Source organism: Mercurialis annua, linkage group LG8 (genome assembly GCF_937616625.2).
Source record: "Mercurialis annua linkage group LG8, ddMerAnnu1.2, whole genome shotgun sequence".
Classification (NCBI taxonomy): domain Eukaryota; kingdom Viridiplantae; phylum Streptophyta; class Magnoliopsida; order Malpighiales; family Euphorbiaceae; genus Mercurialis; species Mercurialis annua.
The window spans coordinates 35,414,511-35,434,434 of NC_065577.1; the positions used below are offsets into that span (position 1 = coordinate 35,414,511).

Genomic DNA, 19,924 nt, shown 5'->3' on the forward strand with positions numbered 1-19,924 from the left:
TTTAGATTAAATACAAAAACATAAAATTTAAAAAAAATGATGGTTCAATTTTGGGCCAGTTCATGTATCTTGACCCGCTGTTATGGCTTCGTCTGTGCGAGCTGCGGGAAGATGTAGTGTCGAGTAAGCCATCATGGGCTGTCGTGTCGAGTAAGCCATCGTGGGCTGGGGGAGGTAGTCCTCTTATTGGGCACTCCCATTGTTCCATCACTTTATTGTCCCCTAACTTGGGTCACAGGCTGACGTTACCAACCCGACGGTCAAAACTTAGATGTACCAATATTATAAACTGTTGGAAATAATTATTATCTGCCGATGTGGGATATTAATTCTTTATTTTATTGGCAAATCTCATGGGCTATTTACACGCTGACATGTTGTTCCTTGAATGGGTATTTTATATAAAGTAAATATTACTCCTTCCATTTTTTTTTAATTGTCACTTTAGGCAAATATATTTTTCCATCAATAGTTGTCCATTTAAAAATTTAAGGTGATTTTAATTTTTATTTTTCAAATTTATCCATACCTAATAAATGACTCTATATTCTACTTTAGAAAGCATTTATTAACTAATGGGGTTATATTAGTATTTTTCTTTGTAATTTAAGACAAAATAAGCTTTATCTTGGTATGTGTAATTTTTTCTAAATGGACAACTAAAAAAAATGGAGGAAGTAGTAATGTAGTTTTCAAATTAATGTTCTTTATTGACAATGAAAAGCCTCCGGAATTGATAAATTACATTTAAATGTAAAAATTATCATTAAAACTTCTTTTTATTTTGACTAAATATACTATATATCGAAAGTACACTATTTTTTTTTGAAATTACAGACCCTGTTTAGTTGTGAAAAATATTGCTTGTTTTTCAAAAAATAATATAAAAAAAAATTAAAAAACAGATTTGTTTTTTTTTTATAATTGGGGATGGCGAAGCGCTTGTGGGAGGATTTGAAACCACAATCTTAGCATTTATTGGCCAGCGCTTATACCATTTGAGTTACAGCTCGTTGGTACAAAATTTGGTGTTTAGTTGTAGTATTTTTTAATTGAAAAAATTAGAAAACAATTTTCATAATTTTCTATATTATAACTGATGGAGTCTGCCTACTGAACCGGTGAGTGAACCTGCAAAACAGGGTAGAAGCTAACCGGACGGTGGTTGTCCGATTAACTCTCCGATGCTAAAGTCAGTCTAGAGCTTTGAGCAGCGTTTTGAGTATATGAATGTAATTGTGATTCTAGGCATACCTCGTGCCCCTTTTATAGTAGTCGAATATACCTAGTAGAGTTGTATTAGGCAGGTGAATCCTACTTTGTAGGGATTCGGCCGTATCGTAGGGATTCTCCTGATTTGTCGAGATCTACCTTAATCTGATAAGAGTCCTATTTAGGAACGTCTTCCTAAATAGTCTTATCTTCCTAAAGTAGAGCTTATCCTTCCATATGTAGTGTTTGTGTCCAAATAGGACAAGATCTCCATATTTAGTCGTTTACCCGAATCCCGGACCTGACGCGCTCTTGGCGGATCATGTGGGATTCGGTCTTTATTAGTGTGTTACCGAATCTTAGAGATTCGGTATCTCCTTCATATCTTTCCGTCTTCAGGGGGAGTCCGGTGTCGCCCGAGAGTGGATCTCCTGCAACTCGGCTCCATTATACTTACAGTGGGATTCGGTATCCATCATTAGCCCCCCCGCAAGTGAGCTGAAGTAGTTTGGCATTTATGCCTTAGTGGATTTTAGCTCTTTTGGAGCTGAGTTCTCTTATACGGGCGAGTCGCTTTGTATTCCGGGCGAGTCGTTTCATATGTTTGTGGGTGACGTTTCTTCTTTAGTAAGATTCTGTGTTGCCACGTGTTGTCCATCAGTAGAGGGTTATGACTGGATGAATGACAAGTGTCTTCGTGCGCCATTAGTATTATGGGATCTCGTCTTTTCAGTTTCTTTGGTTCAGGCTATATAATTGTTCATTTTCTTTCATTTTCTTTCTTTTCCAACCTTTGCTTTCTCTGCAACTGCTAACCTTCGATTTCTTCAAGCTTTTTGTGGGTTTCCTTCTTCTGCTGTCAAGATTCCTCGTTTTCAAGTTGCTCCTTACCTTTCTTTTGATCCTGCGTATTTTCTTGCGAGGTATTTTACCTTTTCTTTAATTTAATTTCCTGGTAGTTCTTCATTTTTGATTTTATTCCTTCTGTTCTTCTTGTTCTTCGTCTTGTTCTTCGTCTTTTCCTTTCTTTTGATCTTTTAGAGTTTTAATTTCATCGTCATTCCGTGTTTCCCCCCCATTTTAAAAATTTTAAAATGTCAGAAGTAACTGAGGGGGCGAAGGGTGCTCGTGACGAGCTAGAATATACCCGGAGCTCCTTGTCAAGAGAACAGATACTTGGGTATGCCGAGGAATTTGATTTTCCTGAGTCGTATGTTATTCTGAGACCGGCAAAGTCGTGTCGGGCGAATCATAGTACCGATTCGCCTTCCAAGATAGTAATTTTTCATGAGCAGCTTTTAGCGGGTCTTAGGTTTCCCTTAGAGTCTTTAATCGTAGAGGTCTGTCATAATTTAGGTGTTCCTTTGGGTCAACTGCATCCGAACGCGATTCGCCTTCTTTATTCTTTTATGGAATCGTGTAGGGTTCGGATGCAGGAGCCTTCGCTTGCTCTTTTTAATTATTTTTATGTTTTCTCCCGCCAAAAGGGTGAGGAATTTATTTTTGCTGGTGGTCGACCGAATCGGTCTCTTTTTAGTCTTCCTTCTTCTTTGAAGGGTTGGACCCCCAAGTTTTTCTTGGTTCAGCACTCTTCTTTCTCCTCTTTTTCGCGGAGTTTTACTTCTAGTAAGGTTTCGCTTACTAATGTACCGGATCTGGATGATGGGGAGAAGGACTTCGCCCTGTCTTTGCTGTCGGATTGTCGTTTTGACAAGCCCAAGTACAGCGTTCTTTTAGAACAGTATTTGAGTCGCCGTGAAATACTTTTGGCGGGTCTTCCTTTAGAAGGTATTTTTCTAATCTTTTGTTATGTTTTTGTTTTGTAGGATGTCGACTTCTCTTGAACATTTGCTTGACAATTTTCATGTCGATATGACTGTAGATATGGGCGAGGTCACCAGCGGCGTTCCCAATCCCTCTACAATCGCCGTGCCGAATCCGACGCCTGATTCGGTGAATCCTGATCTTGATCCTGCTTCTGGCGATCAAGTTCCTGCTGCGACTTCCGAGTCGCCTCTGCTTCCTTCGAAGGAGTCAGGTCCTTCTCTGAAGGGGTTGCCTACCGCCGGCCAGAAGCGTCCTGCTGAGGACCAGGCTGGAGCTTCTGCCAAACGTCCCAAGAAGAAGAAATCTTCTGGGGTGTCTATTGAGGAGGCACCTCGGTTTGCTGCTTGGGCTGACGCGCAAAATCCGCCTCGTCTTTCAAACGTCGCCATTCTTCATGCTTGCATGGAGAATGTTATGATAAAAGAGGACATTGAGTCCATTGATCGCGAACATGGCGACAATTTGGCTGAGTTCGCCTGTCTCGGCGGTTTTTCGGTATGCTTTTTTCTCTGTTGTTTTATATTATGATTTGCTTCTCTTTTGTTTCTTATTTGTTGCTTTCTTTCTCAGGTGGTCCAGTCCATCGCTGTTTTGGAGCGCCGCCGAAGGGATGCGGTGGATCAACTGAAGAAGCTTCAGAAGGATTCCGAATCCTGGCTCTCCGAGAGGCAGAAGATGGAGGATGGGGCTGGCGAGGCGACTGGTCTGATCCAGCAGCTGAGGTCTTCCGTATCTGCCAAGACTCGGGAGATTTCCGCTTTAGAGGCTCGGGTTCGAACTTTGTCCGAGGAAGTCGAGTCTCTACAGTCTTCTTCAGGTGCTCTCACTAAGGAGAGGGATGATCTGAAGAAAGAAGAGGAGCGTCTCCGCCGGCGATTGGGTGACTCTGGGAGCTTTTATTCCCAAGTCATGACTCAGTACCGGTTGGCGATCGGGGCAAAGCTGCGGGAGCAGAATCCAGGCGTCGATCTTTCTGGAGTCAATCAGTTGGATCCTGCTTCTTTGGCGAAGGAGGTGAAGGCGAAGCTTGATAAGCAGAAGCAAGATGCTCTGAAGAAGGCTTAATTTTTATTTTCTCCTTTTTGTATTTTTTGCTTTTTAGTATTTTTTGCTTTCGCCTTTTTTTGTATTGGATCGTGGGCGGATCCTTTGTAATTTTTCTTCTGTTAATATAATGATCTTTTGACCATTCCTTTTCTTTAGTTGTAGAGTTAATCTAAACTCGTTTGTTATTTTGAGAAGTTAATCTAAACTTCTGCTGGTATAATTTATTTGTAGGTCCGAATGGATCCTTTTATTTATTTGACTCGGACGAGTCTAAATTATTTTTTAACTAAGATTCAAACGACTCTTGTTAAATTGTATGCATTAGGTCTCGAGCGAGCCTATAAGGTTTGTTTCGCCAAATCGCCTTTTATTTCAAAAATGGAAATAAGTACAAGCCATGAATTTATTGATAATACTTTCTCAGGTGTTCTACATTCCAATATCTGGGTACCATAGACCCAGTTATTGTTTTTAGTCTATATGCGCCTTTGCCAGTAGCTTCTTCTATGATGAAGGGGCCTTCCCAATTAGCTTGCATTTTCTTTACTCCTGCGTTTCCTCTGCCAACTTCTGCGTTTCGTAAGACCAGATCGCCTCTTTGAAATTCTCTAAAATTCATTCTTTTGTTATGGTATCTTGCAGCTTGCTTCTTGTATGTAGCGGCTCGGGCCGCCGCTTCATCCCTTCTTTCCTCTAGTAGGTCTAGACATAGTCTTGTTCTAGCCTCGTTAGTTTCTTCTTCTAGATAGTTTACTCTGATGCTGGGTATTCCAATTTCTACTGGAATTACTGCTTCAGTACCGTAGGCGAGCCTGAAAGGTGTTTCGCCAGTTCCTTTTCTAGGAGTTGTTCTGTATGCCCATAGGACGCTGTATAATTCTTCTGCCCAGTTCTCCTTATACTGAGAAAGTCTCTTTTTTATTCCTTGTGCTATGGTTCGGTTGGTGACTTCTGTCATTCCGTTTGTCTGAGGGTGCGCCACCGAAGTAAATTTTAAATTGATCATTAGTCCTTTGCAAAATGCCTTGAACCGCTTGCAATTGAATTGTTTGCCGTTGTCTGCTATTACAGTGTGGGGTATGCCGAATCGGCATATTACTTCGTTCTTGAAGAATTCCTCTACTTTGGCTGCGGTGATGGTTGCGACAGGCGCTACCTCTACCCATTTTGTGAAGTGCTCTATTGCGACGATTAGGAATTTCACTTGATGTTTTCCCGTTTCGAACGGTCCAACTATGTCAATCCCCCAAGTGGCGAACGGCCATGGGCTTTCCATTGATCCTTGAGGCACTGCTGGTACACGGCTGATGTTGTCGTGTCTTTGGCATTTATCACATTTCTTGACTAATGCTTTTGCGTCTTCTTTGATGGTCGGCCAGTAGTATCCCTGGAGTATTGTTTTTCTTGCTATGGTGACTGCTCCTTCGTGTGCGCCGCATATTCCTTCGTGGATTTCCTTTAAGATGGATTCTCCCGTCTGAGGCGAGACGCACCTAGACCATGGATGAGTTAATGAGGTTCGGTAAAGAACTCCGTTGTGAAAAGAGTAGTTGGCAGATTTTCTGATGGTGCGAATGGATTCGACTTTGTCTGTTGGTAACTCGCCGTGGTCTAGATATTTGATTAGTGGAGTCATCCAGGAGTCGGCCTCCTCGATTGCCATGACTTCTGTTTTTCTGGTGCTTGGTGATTCGAGAATTTCCTTTAGCTGCATTTTAGTGAATAGATCTCCAAGTTCTGATGCTGATTTGGCGATGGCGTCGGCTTCGGTGTTATCCTCTCTCGGGATTTGAATGATTTCCCATTGTCCTCCTTGTGCTTCCAGCTGTTGGAGCTGTATTTTGACTTGACTCAGGTATTCGATCATCCCTGTTTCTTTGGCTTGATATTCTCCCTTGACCTGATTTACCACCAGCTGGGAGTCGCTATAGATCTTTAGGATTTCCGTTCTTATTTCTAATGCGAGGCCGAGGCCTGCGATTAGGGCTTCATACTCAGCTACATTGTTGTTGGCGGCGAATTGGATGTTTACTCCATATTCGATCCTGATTTTTTCGGGTCCTTTGAGGATGGCTCCTGCTCCAGCTCCTTTTTCATTCGACGCTCCATCTACGTGGAGTTCCCATACCAAGGCTGGTTTGGGTTGGCCAGTCTCGGTTGGAGTTATTTCTGCTACGAAGTCCGCCAGAGCTTGTGCTTTCAGAGTCGGGCGAGGTTCGTATCTTATGTCGTGTTCGCTGAGTTGGATGGACCAGTGGACTAATCTTCCGGAGGTTTCTGGTCGTTGGATCGCCTTTCGCAATGGTTGATTTGTTCTTACCACAACGTTGTGACTTTGGAAGTAGTATCTCAGCTTTTTAGCTGTGGTCAGTACGGCAAGTGCCATTTTTTCGATCTCGGGGTATCGTGTCTCCGCACCCTTCAGGACTCGACTAATGTAGTAGATTGGCTTCATCTCGTTATCTTCCTCCCTTACCAGCACTGTCCCGATGGTCTCGTGCGTGGTGCTGATGTATAGGTATAGTGTCTCCCCTTTCAGCGGTCTGCTTAGCAATGGAGGGGTGACGAGGAACTTCTTTATTTCTTCAAAAGCGTTCTCGCAGTCTTCATTCCATTCAAATTTTTGTGTTCCTTTGAGAGCTTTGAAGAAAGGCAAGCATCTTTTTGCTGAGGAAGACATGAATCTACCGAGTGCTGTGATTCGCCCATTGAGTTTTTGAACTTCATTTATGCTTTTTGGTGCCTTCATGTCCATGATTGCCTTGATCTTTTCGGGGTTCGCCTCTATTCCTCTTTGAGATATCATAAATCCCAGGAATTTCCCGCCTTGTACGCCGAACGTGCATTTGTCAGGGTTCAGCTTCATTCCAAACTTATTCAGTATGTTGGATGTTTCTTCAAGATCTTTTGCATGGGTTTCTTCCTTCTCGCTCTTGATGATCAGGTCGTCTACATACACCTGGACTCGTTTTCCTATCTCGTCTTTGAACATGAAATTCATAAGTCTTTGGTATGTTGCTCCAGCATTTTTCAAGCCGAAAGGCATTGCCGTGTAGCAGTAAGTTCCTCCCTCCGTGATGAATGAAGTTTTTTCCTGGTCTTGCTCCTTCATCTGAATTTGGTGGTAGCCTTGAGCTGCGTCGGCTAGGCTATACATCGCGTGTCCAGCAGTAGAGTCCACGAGTTGATCGATATCTGGGAGAGGGTAGCTATCTTTAGGACACGCTTTGTTTAGATCGGTGTAATCCACACACATTCTATTTTTTCCGTTGGCTTTCTTTACGATAACTACGTTAGCTACCCATTCGGGGTAGTGGACCTCTCGGATGAATCCTGCTTTCTCCAGTTTTTCCACTTCTTCAGCGATTATTTTTTGTTTTTCTTCCGAGAACTTCCTTTTCTTTTGCTTCACTGGGTTCGCCGCTTCTGCTACATTTAGATCATGAGTAATGACCTGGGGGTCTATTCCGACTATTTCTGATGCGTTAGCAGCGAAGGTTTTGACGTTGTTTTTCAGCATGGCCGTGATTTCGCTTTCGATCTTTGGGTTCATGTTTGCGCCGAGATTTACTCTTTTCTCCTTGTCGAGTTGGAGTTTCTTTGTTTCGCCTTCTGGTGCTGTTTCTTTTTCTTCGATGTCGTGATTAAGGATTTCTTCTATTGCCATTGCTTCGCCTGATTCTCTTATTGCTTGCTCGTAGCACTTTTTCGCCTCGGCTCGGTTTCCTTGTATCGTGATAATTCCTTGTTTCGTCGGTATCTTCATGGTTAGTGCCTTTATGCTTGTCACGGCAGCTGAGTCGTGGAGGAATGGTCTCCCCAGTATTGCGTTGTATGGCAGGTCGATTTCCACGACGCTAAATCGTGTAGGTAATTCCTCGCTTTTCCTTGTCCTTCCTAGCTTGACGTCGAGGGTAATTGTTCCGTTGGGCTTAATTGGCAAGCCCCCAAATCCTACCACAGGCGTGGCATTTCTTTTTAGTTCTGCTAGGTCTCCTCCTAGGCTTTCGTAGGCCTTTCTTGTTATTAGGTTTATTGCGCTTCCTTCATCGATCAGGATTCTCTCAACGTTCCAGTGTTCGATGATCATGGCCACTACCAGAGCTTCGTTGTGCTCTTCAGCTATTCTCCCGAAGTCCTCCCCGTCAAAAGTTACTGGAGGAGGAGTTGAGAGTTCTGTTGCTTTTCGTTTTCTCTGTGACGTTTGATCCTTCAGGTTTACTCTTTCAGAAGTCATCTTCTTCAATGAGATTTGTATTCGAGTTCAGAAAAGCTCCTTCTTTTGAAGTTTAGTTAAGCTTTTCCCACAGACGGCGCCAATTGATGGAGTCTGCCTTCTGAACCGGTGAGTGAACCTGCAAAACAGGGTAGAAGCTAACCGGACGGTGGTTGTCCGATTAACTCTCCGATGCTAAAGTCAGTCTAGAGCTTTGAGCAGCGTTTTGAGTATATGAATGTAATTGTGATTCTAGGCATACCTCGTGCCCTTTTTATAGTAGTCGAATATACCTAGTAGAGTTGTATTAGGCAGGTGAATCCTACTTTGTAGGGATTCGGCCGTATCGTAGGGATTCTCCTGATTTGTCGAGATCTACCTTAATCTGATAAGAGTCCTATTTAGGAACGTCTTCCTAAATAGTCTTATCTTCCTAAAGTAGAGCTTATCCTTCCATATGTAGTGTTTGTGTCCAAATAGGACAAGATCTCCATATTTAGTCGTTTACCCGAATCCCGGACCTGACGCGCTCTTGGCGGATCATGTGGGATTCGGTCTTTATTAGTGTGTTACCGAATCTTAGAGATTCGGTATCTCCTTCATATCTTTCCGTCTTCAGGGGGAGTCCGGTGTCGCCCGAGAGTGGATCTCCTGCAACTCGGCTCCATTATACTTACAGTGGGATTCGGTATCCATCAATAACTAATGGTAGGAAAAAAGAAAAAGATGTTTTTCGATTTTTCTTTTAAAAAAACCAGAAAACAATTTTCATAATTTTTCATATGATGTGTGTATTTTATTACTTTTAATTTATTAAGTAAATCATATTATTATTTAAGAAAATTATACACACACACACACACACACACACACACACATATATATATATATATATTATTTTTTTAAAACATTTTTCAAAGCCGTTATGAACTTATTGGAACGTACTTTTCTATTGGGCGACAATAGTACTGTGAGCGCACCAGTTATGATCATTAAGGTATATGATTGATATTGGAATCGTATGTGGTTTGGTACTTTGGTTGCAGCTCCGCTTTGAGAACTTACATTGGTTAAGTAACTCAGTTGAAACCTAGCTCTTGGGACTTACATTTGTGGTTTAAGTGCGGTCGGTAACTCAGTACAAGCTTCGCTCTTGGGATCAAGACCTTTTGGATAAATAATTGATTTGAGAATTATTTATATTATGGTTATTCAGATTGTGGTATATGATTATATAATTATGTGATGGTTTAATATATTATTTTAAATGGTTTTAGTGAATCATTTTCACTTAATGGTTAATTGCAATATTATGAATTCACCGTCGTTGTTTTTTCCATTTCAGGTTTATCTTTATGGATGTTGTGTGCTTCCGATTCATACTCCTCGGAAGTATTTTATTTTGTACGTACGATCAAATTTATTAAAACTCTAGACTGCATTAGTACTAATAGTTATGATTGTCTTAGGACATTATTTATTTGTCGGGTATTTCCGATGTAATTATCGTATGCATATTGGCATGTTGTCTTTGTATGCAATAGGATTTATGATGGTTGTATGTTATGCATAATTTAGAATTTGGGATTGTGCCGAATATTTATAGTATTGATGATGATGTTTTGTTTATTGATAGAGTCTCGGTTGTCTCAGAACATTGGACACATTGTAATGAATGATGATTGATTGTTGTTAGGATTTCTACGGATTTCGTAGCTCACTCTCTCAAATCCTAGTCCCGTTCACAGTCTACAATTTTGAATTGTAATACATAATAATATGAGAAATCAGTCTGCATCTACTCAGCAAATTTCAGGACTTATTTGAGCTGTTTTTCAGTTAAGAAAGTTGTTACAGAATCGTGATTCAGTTAAAGTTAACGTATTTTGTTAGTTTATTCTTCATTTTATATCCGTTATATGTATAGCCTATAGGGAAATAACACATGTCATGTACATGTGTATAAATACTGTAAACAGAGCCACTTTATCGATTAATGAGAATTTATTCATTTTTCCTCTTTATCAATCTTTTTCTTCTACAATCTTCTTCTTCTTCAAAGTTTACAGAAATCTTATACTTCAAAGCTTACAGAAACTTAATATGGTATCAGAGCAATCTTTTGCTCCGCTGAAAAACTTCTAATCATTCGTTTATTTCTCTATAGATCAAATCTTTTAATTTTGTTGATTTATATTTCTTGAAAATAATAGCAGTTATTGAAATTTTCTTTTCTTTTCTTGATAACCAAACATAAATTTTCTTGTTAACCAAACAGAAAATAGATACTTTTCTTTTCTTTGAAACAATCAGTTCAGTATGTCTCAAACAAATTTAGACTTTGAAAATTCTTCAAGTCCTTATTATCTTCATCCTAGTGAAAATCCATCATTAATTCTAGTTTCACCACCATTAAATGGTCAAAATTATCATTCTTGGTTTAGGTCAATGAGAATGTGTCTTCTCTCGAAGAACAAATTAAAATTTGTTGATGGGAGTATTCAAGTTCCAGCTGTGACAGATCCAATGCATCCGGTTTGGGAAAGATGTAATACCATGGTGCTTTCTTGGATTTTGAAGTCTTTATCACCATCAATTGCTCAAAGTATCTTGTGGTTAGACAATGCAGTAGATGTTTGGAGTGATCTATTTGACAGATTCTCACAACGTAATGCTATGAGAATTTCTGATTTGCAAGAAGAAATTTCTGCACACAAACAAAACAATCTTTCAGTTACAGAATATTTTACTCAATTAAAGATTCTTTGGGATGAATTTGTTAATCTTAGGATGATTCCAGCATGTGTTTGTACACCTCAATGTCATTGTGATGCTCTTAAAACAGTGAAAGTTCAACAGGAGGGTGACTATGTTATTAGGTTTTTAAAAGGCTTGAATGAATCCTACTTTGTTGTTAGAACTCAGATTTTGATGCTAGATCCCTTACCTAAGATTAATAAAGCTTTTTCATTAGCTTTACAACATGAAAGACAACTTACCATGGGACTTACTATACCTCAGAATATAGAACCAACTGCTTTTGCAACTCAGGCTACTGTTCCTTATCAGAGGAGACCTGTGTTTAACAATAGTAATAGAGGTTTTAGACCAAGTTTCAGTAGTTCTAGTGGTACTGGTTTTCGTCCACAGGGGGGGACAAAAGAAGTTTTATCCAACTCCAAATAATGGCAAACCAATGTGCAGTTTTTGTGGATTATCAGGTCATAGTATTGACATATGCTTTAAGAAGCATGGGTATCCTCCTGGCTATAGACCAAGATTTAGGCCTCAAACTTTTGTCAATCAAGTTGGGGAGTATGTTTATCCTGATGATCAATATCAAGATGCTTATAGTTTTGATCGGTCTCAAGATTCTTATGATATTGGATATTATGCTGCTGAGGAACAAAATCAAAATGTTAATCAAGCTGGACAAGTTGGAAATACATTGGTTCAAAATCAAACTGAGAATGTCATGGCTCCTGTGATTACTCAAGATCAATATACTCATTTGATGGCTCTTCTGCAAAATCAAACCAGCAACTCAACAGAAAGAACTACACCAAAAGTGAATGTTATCTCCACTAATTTTGATGTTGTCACACAGCCTGAAGGTACACAACTTCTATCTTATTTTTATTTTAATAATTTTGTGGCTTGTTCTTTTGGTAAGAAAACTGGTTCTTTGGATTGGATTATAGACTCAGGTGCCACAGATCATATAGTCTGCTCATTAAATGCTTTTTCATCATATAAGTTAGTTAAAAATGTTTTTGTTACTTTACCAAATCATTCAAAAATTCCAGTGACACATATAGGAATAGTTAAGTTTAGTTCTAGTTTTGTGCTACATGAAGTTTTGTTTGTTCCATATTTTTCATTTAACTTGATCTTTACAAGTAAATTAACATCACAATACAATTATTGCTTGATTCTTCATAAGAATATTTGTATAATATGATACGCATATTTTATATAGGATTTTTCCAAGTATTTGATATAGTATTATTGCATATTTTGAGGATATTATGCTTGGAAAGGTGTTTATTTTGTAGGTTTATGCGTATAGAGTGAAGCGAATCAATTTGGAGCAAATTGGAGAAAAGCTGGAAAAAGTGCCTAGTTCCTCAAAAGTGCCTCCAGACACTATTGAGGAACTGGCCCAGATTACAATCTGCGAATCCTTTGTGGCCAATTCCTCAAAAGTGCCTCCAGACACTATTGAGGAACTGGCCCGGATGTACCTGCGAACCTAAAACGTGAAAATCCTTTTTCAACGCGGATTTGGATCCGATTTCAACTACAACTCTTGCAACACATCAAGGACTCCTCCACTATATAAAGACATCTCAAGATCATGTATTCTAGCTAGTTTTTCATTATTTTCTATTCTACAAACAATTTGTCTTATGTTAATTTTCTTTTAGTCCTTAGTTTATTTTCAAGTCTTAATTCTTCGAAGCTTTGATTCGAAGACTTGTGTTCCGAATAATTCCAGGTTTTTAATTCAAGTATTTTCTTTCATATTATTTAATTATGTTCATTACTTTTGATTTATTGATTTCTTCAATTATGTCTAGCTAAATCTTTTAAATCTAGGATATTGTGAGTAGTATGGGTTTAATTCAAATCTGAAATTTAATATTCTATCTTTCTTTATTCTTGCAATTTTTATTATTGGGATTAATGCTTGTAATTACTTGATCACCAATTACATGATTAAAAATCGATTTGTGAGTAAACGTCATTAAAGCAAGTTGGTTGGAAAAGATAATAAGAACGTAGTTATAAAACATGAGTCCGTCCACTATGTTTGCGTTGCGTGGCATGTGTGGATAACTTTTCTTAATGCTTTGTTTATGATTGTCGGGTTATTTTCTATTGTCCTCTAAGCCGTGACAGTAAGGACGATTCGGGGTAATCGGGTTATAAACAATAGGTTAACATCGTCTACGAAATAGGGGGTTAACGAGGTTAGATCTATCCGCCATTGCAAAGAATAATTAAAGTTAGGATTGATAGAGATTAGATAAAGATTTGAAGGATTTCCCATATGAAAACAATATTTTAGGTTTGCTTTTTATCATCGTATTTCCTTATTTTATTTTCAGTTTTAGTTTAATTAATTAAAAATCAAATCAATCAAATTCGTTAGTTCAAATAATAATTAGTTAACTATTTTGGTACTAGATTCAATTCCTCGTGGGTTCGACTTTTACTTATCATTATATTACTTGATTTATCGATATCGTACACTTGCGATTTTGTGCATCATAATACAGGACATAACCAATTGGAAGATGATTGGATTAGCTAGACAAAGGCATGGACTTTATCACCTTGATAGAGATCAGTTTGAGACTTGTGTTGTTGATTCTGTTGTGGCAAATGTTGATTCTACTTTGGATTCTGTTAATTCTGATTCTGTTGGTAGTTGTTTGATGGATTCTGTTAGTAATAAGAATATATGGCATTTTAGAATGGGTCATTTAGCTAATTCTAGGTTGAAAGTATTGCAATCTATTGATTCTTCTATTGTCATTCCTGCAAATAATCATTGTAAGGCATGTCATCTATCAAAGCAAAAGAAAAATCCTTTTACTTTGAGTACTTCTGTTTCTCATGAATGTTTTGATTTAATCCATATAGACATATGGGGACCAACCAAAACTTGTTCTTTATATGGTCATAGGTATTTTCTCACTATAGTTGATGACAAGAGTAGATTTACTTGGTTATTTTTATTAAAGCTGAAGTCAGAAGCTAGACAGTTAGTTCAAAATTTTTGTAAGTATGCAGAAACTCAGTTTAATAAAAAAGTAAAGTTTATTAGATCAGACAATGGATTAGAATTTCACATGCCAATTTTTTACAATACAAAAGGAATAATTCATCAAACTTCTTGTGTCTATACTCCTGAGCAAAATGCTATTGTTGAAAGAAAGCATCAACATATCTTGAATGTTGCTAGAGCTCTTAAGTTTCAAGCTTTTTTGCGCTTTCTGGGCAGATTGTATTAGCCATGCAGTTTATTTGATAAATAGAACTCCATCACTTGTAATATCAGACAAAACACCATATGAGTTACTATATAATAAAATTCCTTCTTTTGACAATTTAAAAGTTTTTGGTTGCTTATCTTATGCTTCTACATTACCACCTAATAAACATAAATTTACTCCTAGGGCAATACAGTGTATTTTTTTAGGATATTCTTCTATCACAAAAGGTTATAGGTTGTATGAAATTGTCAGTAAGAAAGTAATTCTTTCTAGGAATGTCAGATTTTATGAACATTTGTTTCCTTGTAAGGATATGACTCTTATAACAGAACCATTAGTTTTGCCAATAACTACTGATTCTTTGTATATAGATTATGATATACCTGTTTCTAATATAATTGTTCCTACTGAAATTGTTCAAAGAAATTCTGATATTTCTATGAATAATGATAATGTTAATAATAGTCATAATAGGCAGGATTCAAATATAGATAGAATTTCAGTTCCTGTGAGTGATTCAGCCTTAGTTAGTAACTTAGTTCCAATACCTAGTTCAACTAATACTGCACCTTTAGTTAGGAGATCATCTAGAGTAGTTACTGCACCTTCTTTTTTAAGAGATTATGAGTACAACTTACCTAAAACTCATGCAGTAATAACCAATAAACCACTTACTTCTCCTCATAATTTTTCAAATAATTTTTCTTATGATCATTTACATGATTCACATAAAGCTTTTTCTGTTCAAATTGATTCACAAACAGAACCAAAAACCTATAAGGAAGCAGTTAAACATTTACATTGGCAGAAAGCTATGAGTCAGGAGTTAGAAGCTTTAGAACTTAATACACTACAAGAAATCAGCCAATTAGCGACGAAAATATCCGTCGCTAATTGGCTAATATCCGTCGCTAATCAAGATTAGCGACGGATTACCGACGGACATAATCCGTCGGTGCAATTTGGGTCGCTAATCATTTAGCGACCCAAAAAATGAACCGTCGCCAACTTACCGACGGAAATTTCCGTCGGTAAATTGACCTGGACCTGTCGGTATTTTGGTCGGGTTGACCGACCAAATACCGACACATTTAGCGACGGACATTTCCGTCGCTTATTTAGCGACGGAATAGTCCGTCGCTAAATGTAGTCGCAAAATTGGACTAGTTAGCGACGGATTTTCCGTCGCTAAATAGTCCACTTTTGTCGTTTTTGAGCATTTTAGCGACGGAATATCCGTCGCTAAAAGCTCATATGTGGTCGCTAATTTTTTGTTTTTTTGGCAGAAAATTCCCGTTTTTCGGCATTTTTTGATTTTCCCTGTTTTTTAATAGACTCGTTAACTAATCACAGACAGACACAATAGACAACAACAAATAAACAAAAACCGAAACACAAATAAACATAAACCGAAACCGTTATATATAAATAAACGGTAAAAAAGTATACAATTCGATAAATACTAAATAATTCAAGATATGCAAACTGTATTATAAAAATCCAAGTCCAAATACTATACTACCCCAAACTAGTAGTGTCGTCAGCCGGTGGAGGTGGAGGTGGGGGAAACTGCGGTCGTAACTCCGGTGGGAGTGTAGTCATCAGTCGCGCAAGCTCAGTACGGATCCGCTCGTCGAAACCCGCCTCCACAGTACGGATCCGCTGCTCGACCCGCTCTTCAAAACCCGCTTCCACAGTACGCATCCGCTGCTCGAGTCGCTCCTCAACCTCTCTAGCAATGCGCTGCTCGATCTCCTCACTAACGACCGCCTGCTGCTGTGACTGGGATGATCCGCCGCGGCGCAATCGGCTGCTCTGGCCGATGTAGGATGCTGAAGCCGAACCAATACCGTAGACTCGCTGCTTCTTGATTGCCTCGAGAGACAAAAACAGCTCGTTCTCGTCGATCGGCTCTGGAGTCGACGAACTTCCTTCTCCAGCCGCCTGAGACTGGGTCGCTGCAGCAAGCTCTGCCTGGAAACGGTCCTGAGAATAAAAATACAAATTTATAGTTTAGTAAAACTTTATAAAAATACTTCACAAATATTAGTTTAAACCTACATTTCTAACTAAAATTCGGCAGCATTTTCTCTAAAATTTGATCATCACCCATTTTTCAGGGACATCCTGCAACAACTACAGACAACTCTGTTCAACAATACGAAATAGCAATCACAACACCCACAACAAACACGTAAACATCCTATAAACAACTAACTATATAAAGTTATATTTATATCATAGTAAGCAGTCACTTAAGGTTAAAATAAATTTACATTTTTATCCTTTGATCTCTTGTCAACGAAGACAGTCCGATCAGCTTTGGTCAGGTGCAACCGTACATGCAACTCAGCTAAAGTGGGCTCTCGACCGAGCTCCTCAGTCTATCATATGAAATGAAAAAGTTAATTAGTAGATAAACAGAATATATAACAATTAGTAATATTAAAAACTTACCATAACTGTCTTATGCCTCGTAGCCGATCTCGATCCTGCGGTATGTCGAACCGGTCCGGTGCCAGCTCCGGACGGCTCACTCAGCCGATTAGCTCGTGCTACCTCGGACTTCTTCTTAGCCTCAGCAGTATCCCAGTCTCGCTTCCACGACGCCCAAGTATCAGCACTAACACTGCCCTCTTTTTTATCCGACTTCATGTTGTGGAGAGTATCTTTGTACCGATTAGCCGCATGTCGGTAGAAGACCCCTCTAATCAGGTCCTCAGGGTGGGTGGAGTCCCAGCAAAAACCCTTATGCAAACCATTAATTAATAAAAACAATTAGAAATCAAAAAGACAGTAAAACATAAATTTAAAATTTTAATTTAACAACCTTGAACTCCTCGAAGTAGAAGCCCTTATACTCTGCTGTCAGCTTCTTCCACGAGGAACCCTCAGGGAACCAGCTAGATCGGAAAATGGGCAAGATCGCCCTCGATGCGCTCCCGCTGTCGTTCCTGCTATCTAGTAACCTTTCTCTGTACATTACAAAAAAAGTTAGTTTTCACATTTTTGAAATAATATTTGTTAAAAAAAAAGTTGTCAATCATACCTTGCAGCATCAGGTGTAACTCTAATCCTCCCAGTCTCGTCCGTAGCTGGCGGCTGGTCCTGTGGCTGTCTCGCCGCTCTCCGCGGTGCGGGTCTACCCGCCAGCACCTGCTGCTCAGCCCCTGGATCCGAGCTCTCAAGTGGATCCTGCTCTGGGTCGCCACGGCCGCGTCCACGTCCACGTCCCTGACCAGTGTCCCTACCCCGGCCTCGGCCGGCAGAAGAAGAACCTGAACCTCTCATATCTGCAAAACAAATTACAAAACAATATTCGACAAGAAAAAAATAATCACATCTATTATAAAAACCATAACACATAATTTTTTAACAAAATAAAGTTACTACATCAACAAACGTAAATAAAAGTCAAAATTCTACAGAAATAACATTAAAACAAATCATGCAATTTCTATATCATCTTCCGCTCCAATGTCATCATCGTCTGATGAGGATGGTGGATAATCATCTTCCGTCTCTACTATTGGGTGTGTAACGCTAATTATATATTCCGTAAGGAATAAGCGTTACACAGCCTATATTAAATAGTCACCCGGAAAACATACGCCAGAAAACTACCAAATATTCCTATACCATATCCATACATATATGTTTTTTCGTGATCAAATTACGCAGACGACGGCAGTTTTACGAACTGTACACACGTACAATCCCGTGTCGTTCAATCTCTTGAACACACGGGACGGGTTTCTACGGCTAGGTAAGATTTTATTCGGTGGGAATAAAATCTTTGTTAATTAAATTTAACAGTTGTTCAATTTACTCTAACTAATTAATTAAATTGAAATACAAAAATTCAATAACACTTACTTATTGAAGAGCAGAACCGCAAATGAGAGGACTCTTGAGAACGGTCGGTTTAGTGCGAAAACAATCTACGGCTATCAGCGCCAAAATCCTACGGTTTAAGTTTTTCATTAGTTTTTAATATTTAAAAAAAACCGGCAGCATTTCCCCTAAAAATGAGCATCACCCATTTTTCAGGGAAAGCCTGCAAGTAAACAATACGTATTCCAACATAACCAACAACTTATTTCATCTCAATGTTTTTCCAATAAAGCATATTGTTAATAAATTACGCTAATTTCATTTAATTAACATAAATTAAAATTATAGGTTGCCTTATATTACAAATTAACTAACTTAATTTAACAAAATTAAACAAGATTAAATAATACAATTAATCTATTAAAATATTTAACCTAAAATATTTTGAATTTAACCTAAATTCAAAAATAATTGAATTAACCTAATCATTCAAAATTTAATCAACTTAAAATTAAACAATGTAATTAACCTAGTCATTTATAATTTACAAAATCTAATCAATTTAAAATTAAACTATTTAATTAACATAATCAAATAACCCAAATTTACATAATTAATATAGAATAACCTAAATTTAATAATTTTAGCTATAAAATTAACATTAATGTATTAACTAATTATAAATTAAATAACCAATTAAATAACCTAAAATTACAATTTAATTTTATTAACAAATGTAATTAAATGTGTGTTCAAGAGAGTAAATAATAAACCTAATTTAAAAAATTAACAATTTAATCTAATTAAATAACAAATCTAATCTAATTAAATAACAAATCTAATTATATTAATAAACCTAAATCGACATACCTGGACTGTAACTGAAGACAGTGGCGGCAACGGTGGCGGCAGCGGGCGGGCTGGAAATGGGCAGCCAACAAAATCAAAAAAAATAACCTAATATTGTTTTATATTAAAACAAACTAATACAAATAGAGAAGAATACATACCTGGATCGGAAGCGGCAGGCGGAAGAAGGTGGACGGCGGTGGCACGGGGTCTAACTGGACGACGGCGGTGGCAGCAAAATCAACGGCGGGAGAAAATGAAAAGAGAAAGGACGGCGGTGGCGAGGGGTCTGAACTGGACGGCGGTGGAAGGGGTTCTGAACTCGACGGCGGCGGGTCTGAACTGGAACGGCGGCGGGAGAAAATAGAAATGGAAAGAAAAGAGAAACGAAGAAGAAAAGGAAAGAAAGGGTTTCTGCCCGTTTATTTTACTGAGATTAGCGACGGACACAATCCGTCGCTAACCTGAGTAAAAATGAAACACAGCGTTTCAAGGGTTATAATTACCGACGGATTAACATCCGTCGCTAATTTCAGCCCTTGAAACGCTGCGTTTAAAAGACACAATGAAATTAGCGACGGAAAGTTGGAATCCGTGGCTAAGTTCAGTGTATAAATTTGGCGGGCTAGTTCCCGCCAAGCTTTTTGTGTAAATTAGCGACGGATTGCAGAATCCGTCGCTAAGTTCAGTGGGAAAAATTGGCGGGTTGGTTCCCGCCATGCTGTTTTATAGAATTGGCGACGGATGACCTATCCGTCGCCAATTCCGTCGGTAATGAATAGAATTAGCGACGGATGATGAGTCCGTCGCTAACTTCGGTCGCCAATCTGCTGATTTCTAGTAGTGATAAAACTTGGATCATAACTGAACTACCAGAAGGTAAAGTACCAATAGGTTCTAAATGGGTATATAAAATTAAATATAATAGTGATGGTAC

At 38.5% G+C, this 19,924-nt stretch overlaps 2 protein-coding genes across 2 annotated transcripts; one reads left to right on the plus strand and one right to left on the minus strand.

Moving 5' to 3' along the window:
- The first annotated feature begins 10,621 nt into the window (after positions 1-10,621).
- On the plus strand, positions 10,622-12,558 carry LOC126661981 (uncharacterized). The gene is made up of 3 exons (XM_050355864.1): positions 10,622-11,438; positions 11,524-12,158; positions 12,358-12,558. The coding sequence occupies exons 1-3, from the start codon at positions 10,622-10,624 to the stop codon at positions 12,556-12,558; spliced, it is 1,653 nt and encodes a 550-aa protein (XP_050211821.1).
- A 3,235-nt stretch (positions 12,559-15,793) lies between these two features.
- On the minus strand, positions 15,794-17,617 carry LOC126661141 (uncharacterized). Its single transcript, XM_050354937.2, has 5 exons — positions 17,354-17,617; positions 17,135-17,279; positions 16,762-17,052; positions 16,581-16,688; positions 15,794-16,290 (listed from the first exon to the last, which is right to left on the minus strand). The coding sequence occupies exons 1-5, from the start codon at positions 17,593-17,595 to the stop codon at positions 15,823-15,825; spliced, it is 1,254 nt and encodes a 417-aa protein (XP_050210894.1). The 5' UTR covers positions 17,596-17,617; the 3' UTR covers positions 15,794-15,822.
- Positions 17,618-19,924: the final 2,307 nt, after the last annotated feature.

Coding starts and splice junctions, on each gene's coding strand:
- LOC126661141 (XM_050354937.2), bottom strand. CDS start 17,595: ATGAGAGGTTCAGGTTCTTCTTCTGCCGGCCGAGGCCGGGGTAGGGAC. Junction 17,053..17,134: donor TCTACTTCGAGGAGTTCAAG/GTTGTTAAATTA, acceptor GGTTTGCATAAG/GGTTTTTGCTGGGACTCCAC. Junction 16,689..16,761: donor CGAGGCATAAGACAGTTATG/GTAAGTTTTTAA, acceptor TTCATATGATAG/ACTGAGGAGCTCGGTCGAGA.
- LOC126661981 (XM_050355864.1), top strand. CDS start 10,622: ATGTCTCAAACAAATTTAGACTTTGAAAATTCTTCAAGTCCTTATTAT. Junction 11,439..11,523: donor CAGTAGTTCTAGTGGTACTG/GTTTTCGTCCAC, acceptor GTGGATTATCAG/GTCATAGTATTGACATATGC. Junction 12,159..12,357: donor CTAGTTTTGTGCTACATGAA/GTTTTGTTTGTT, acceptor TTTATTTTGTAG/GTTTATGCGTATAGAGTGAA.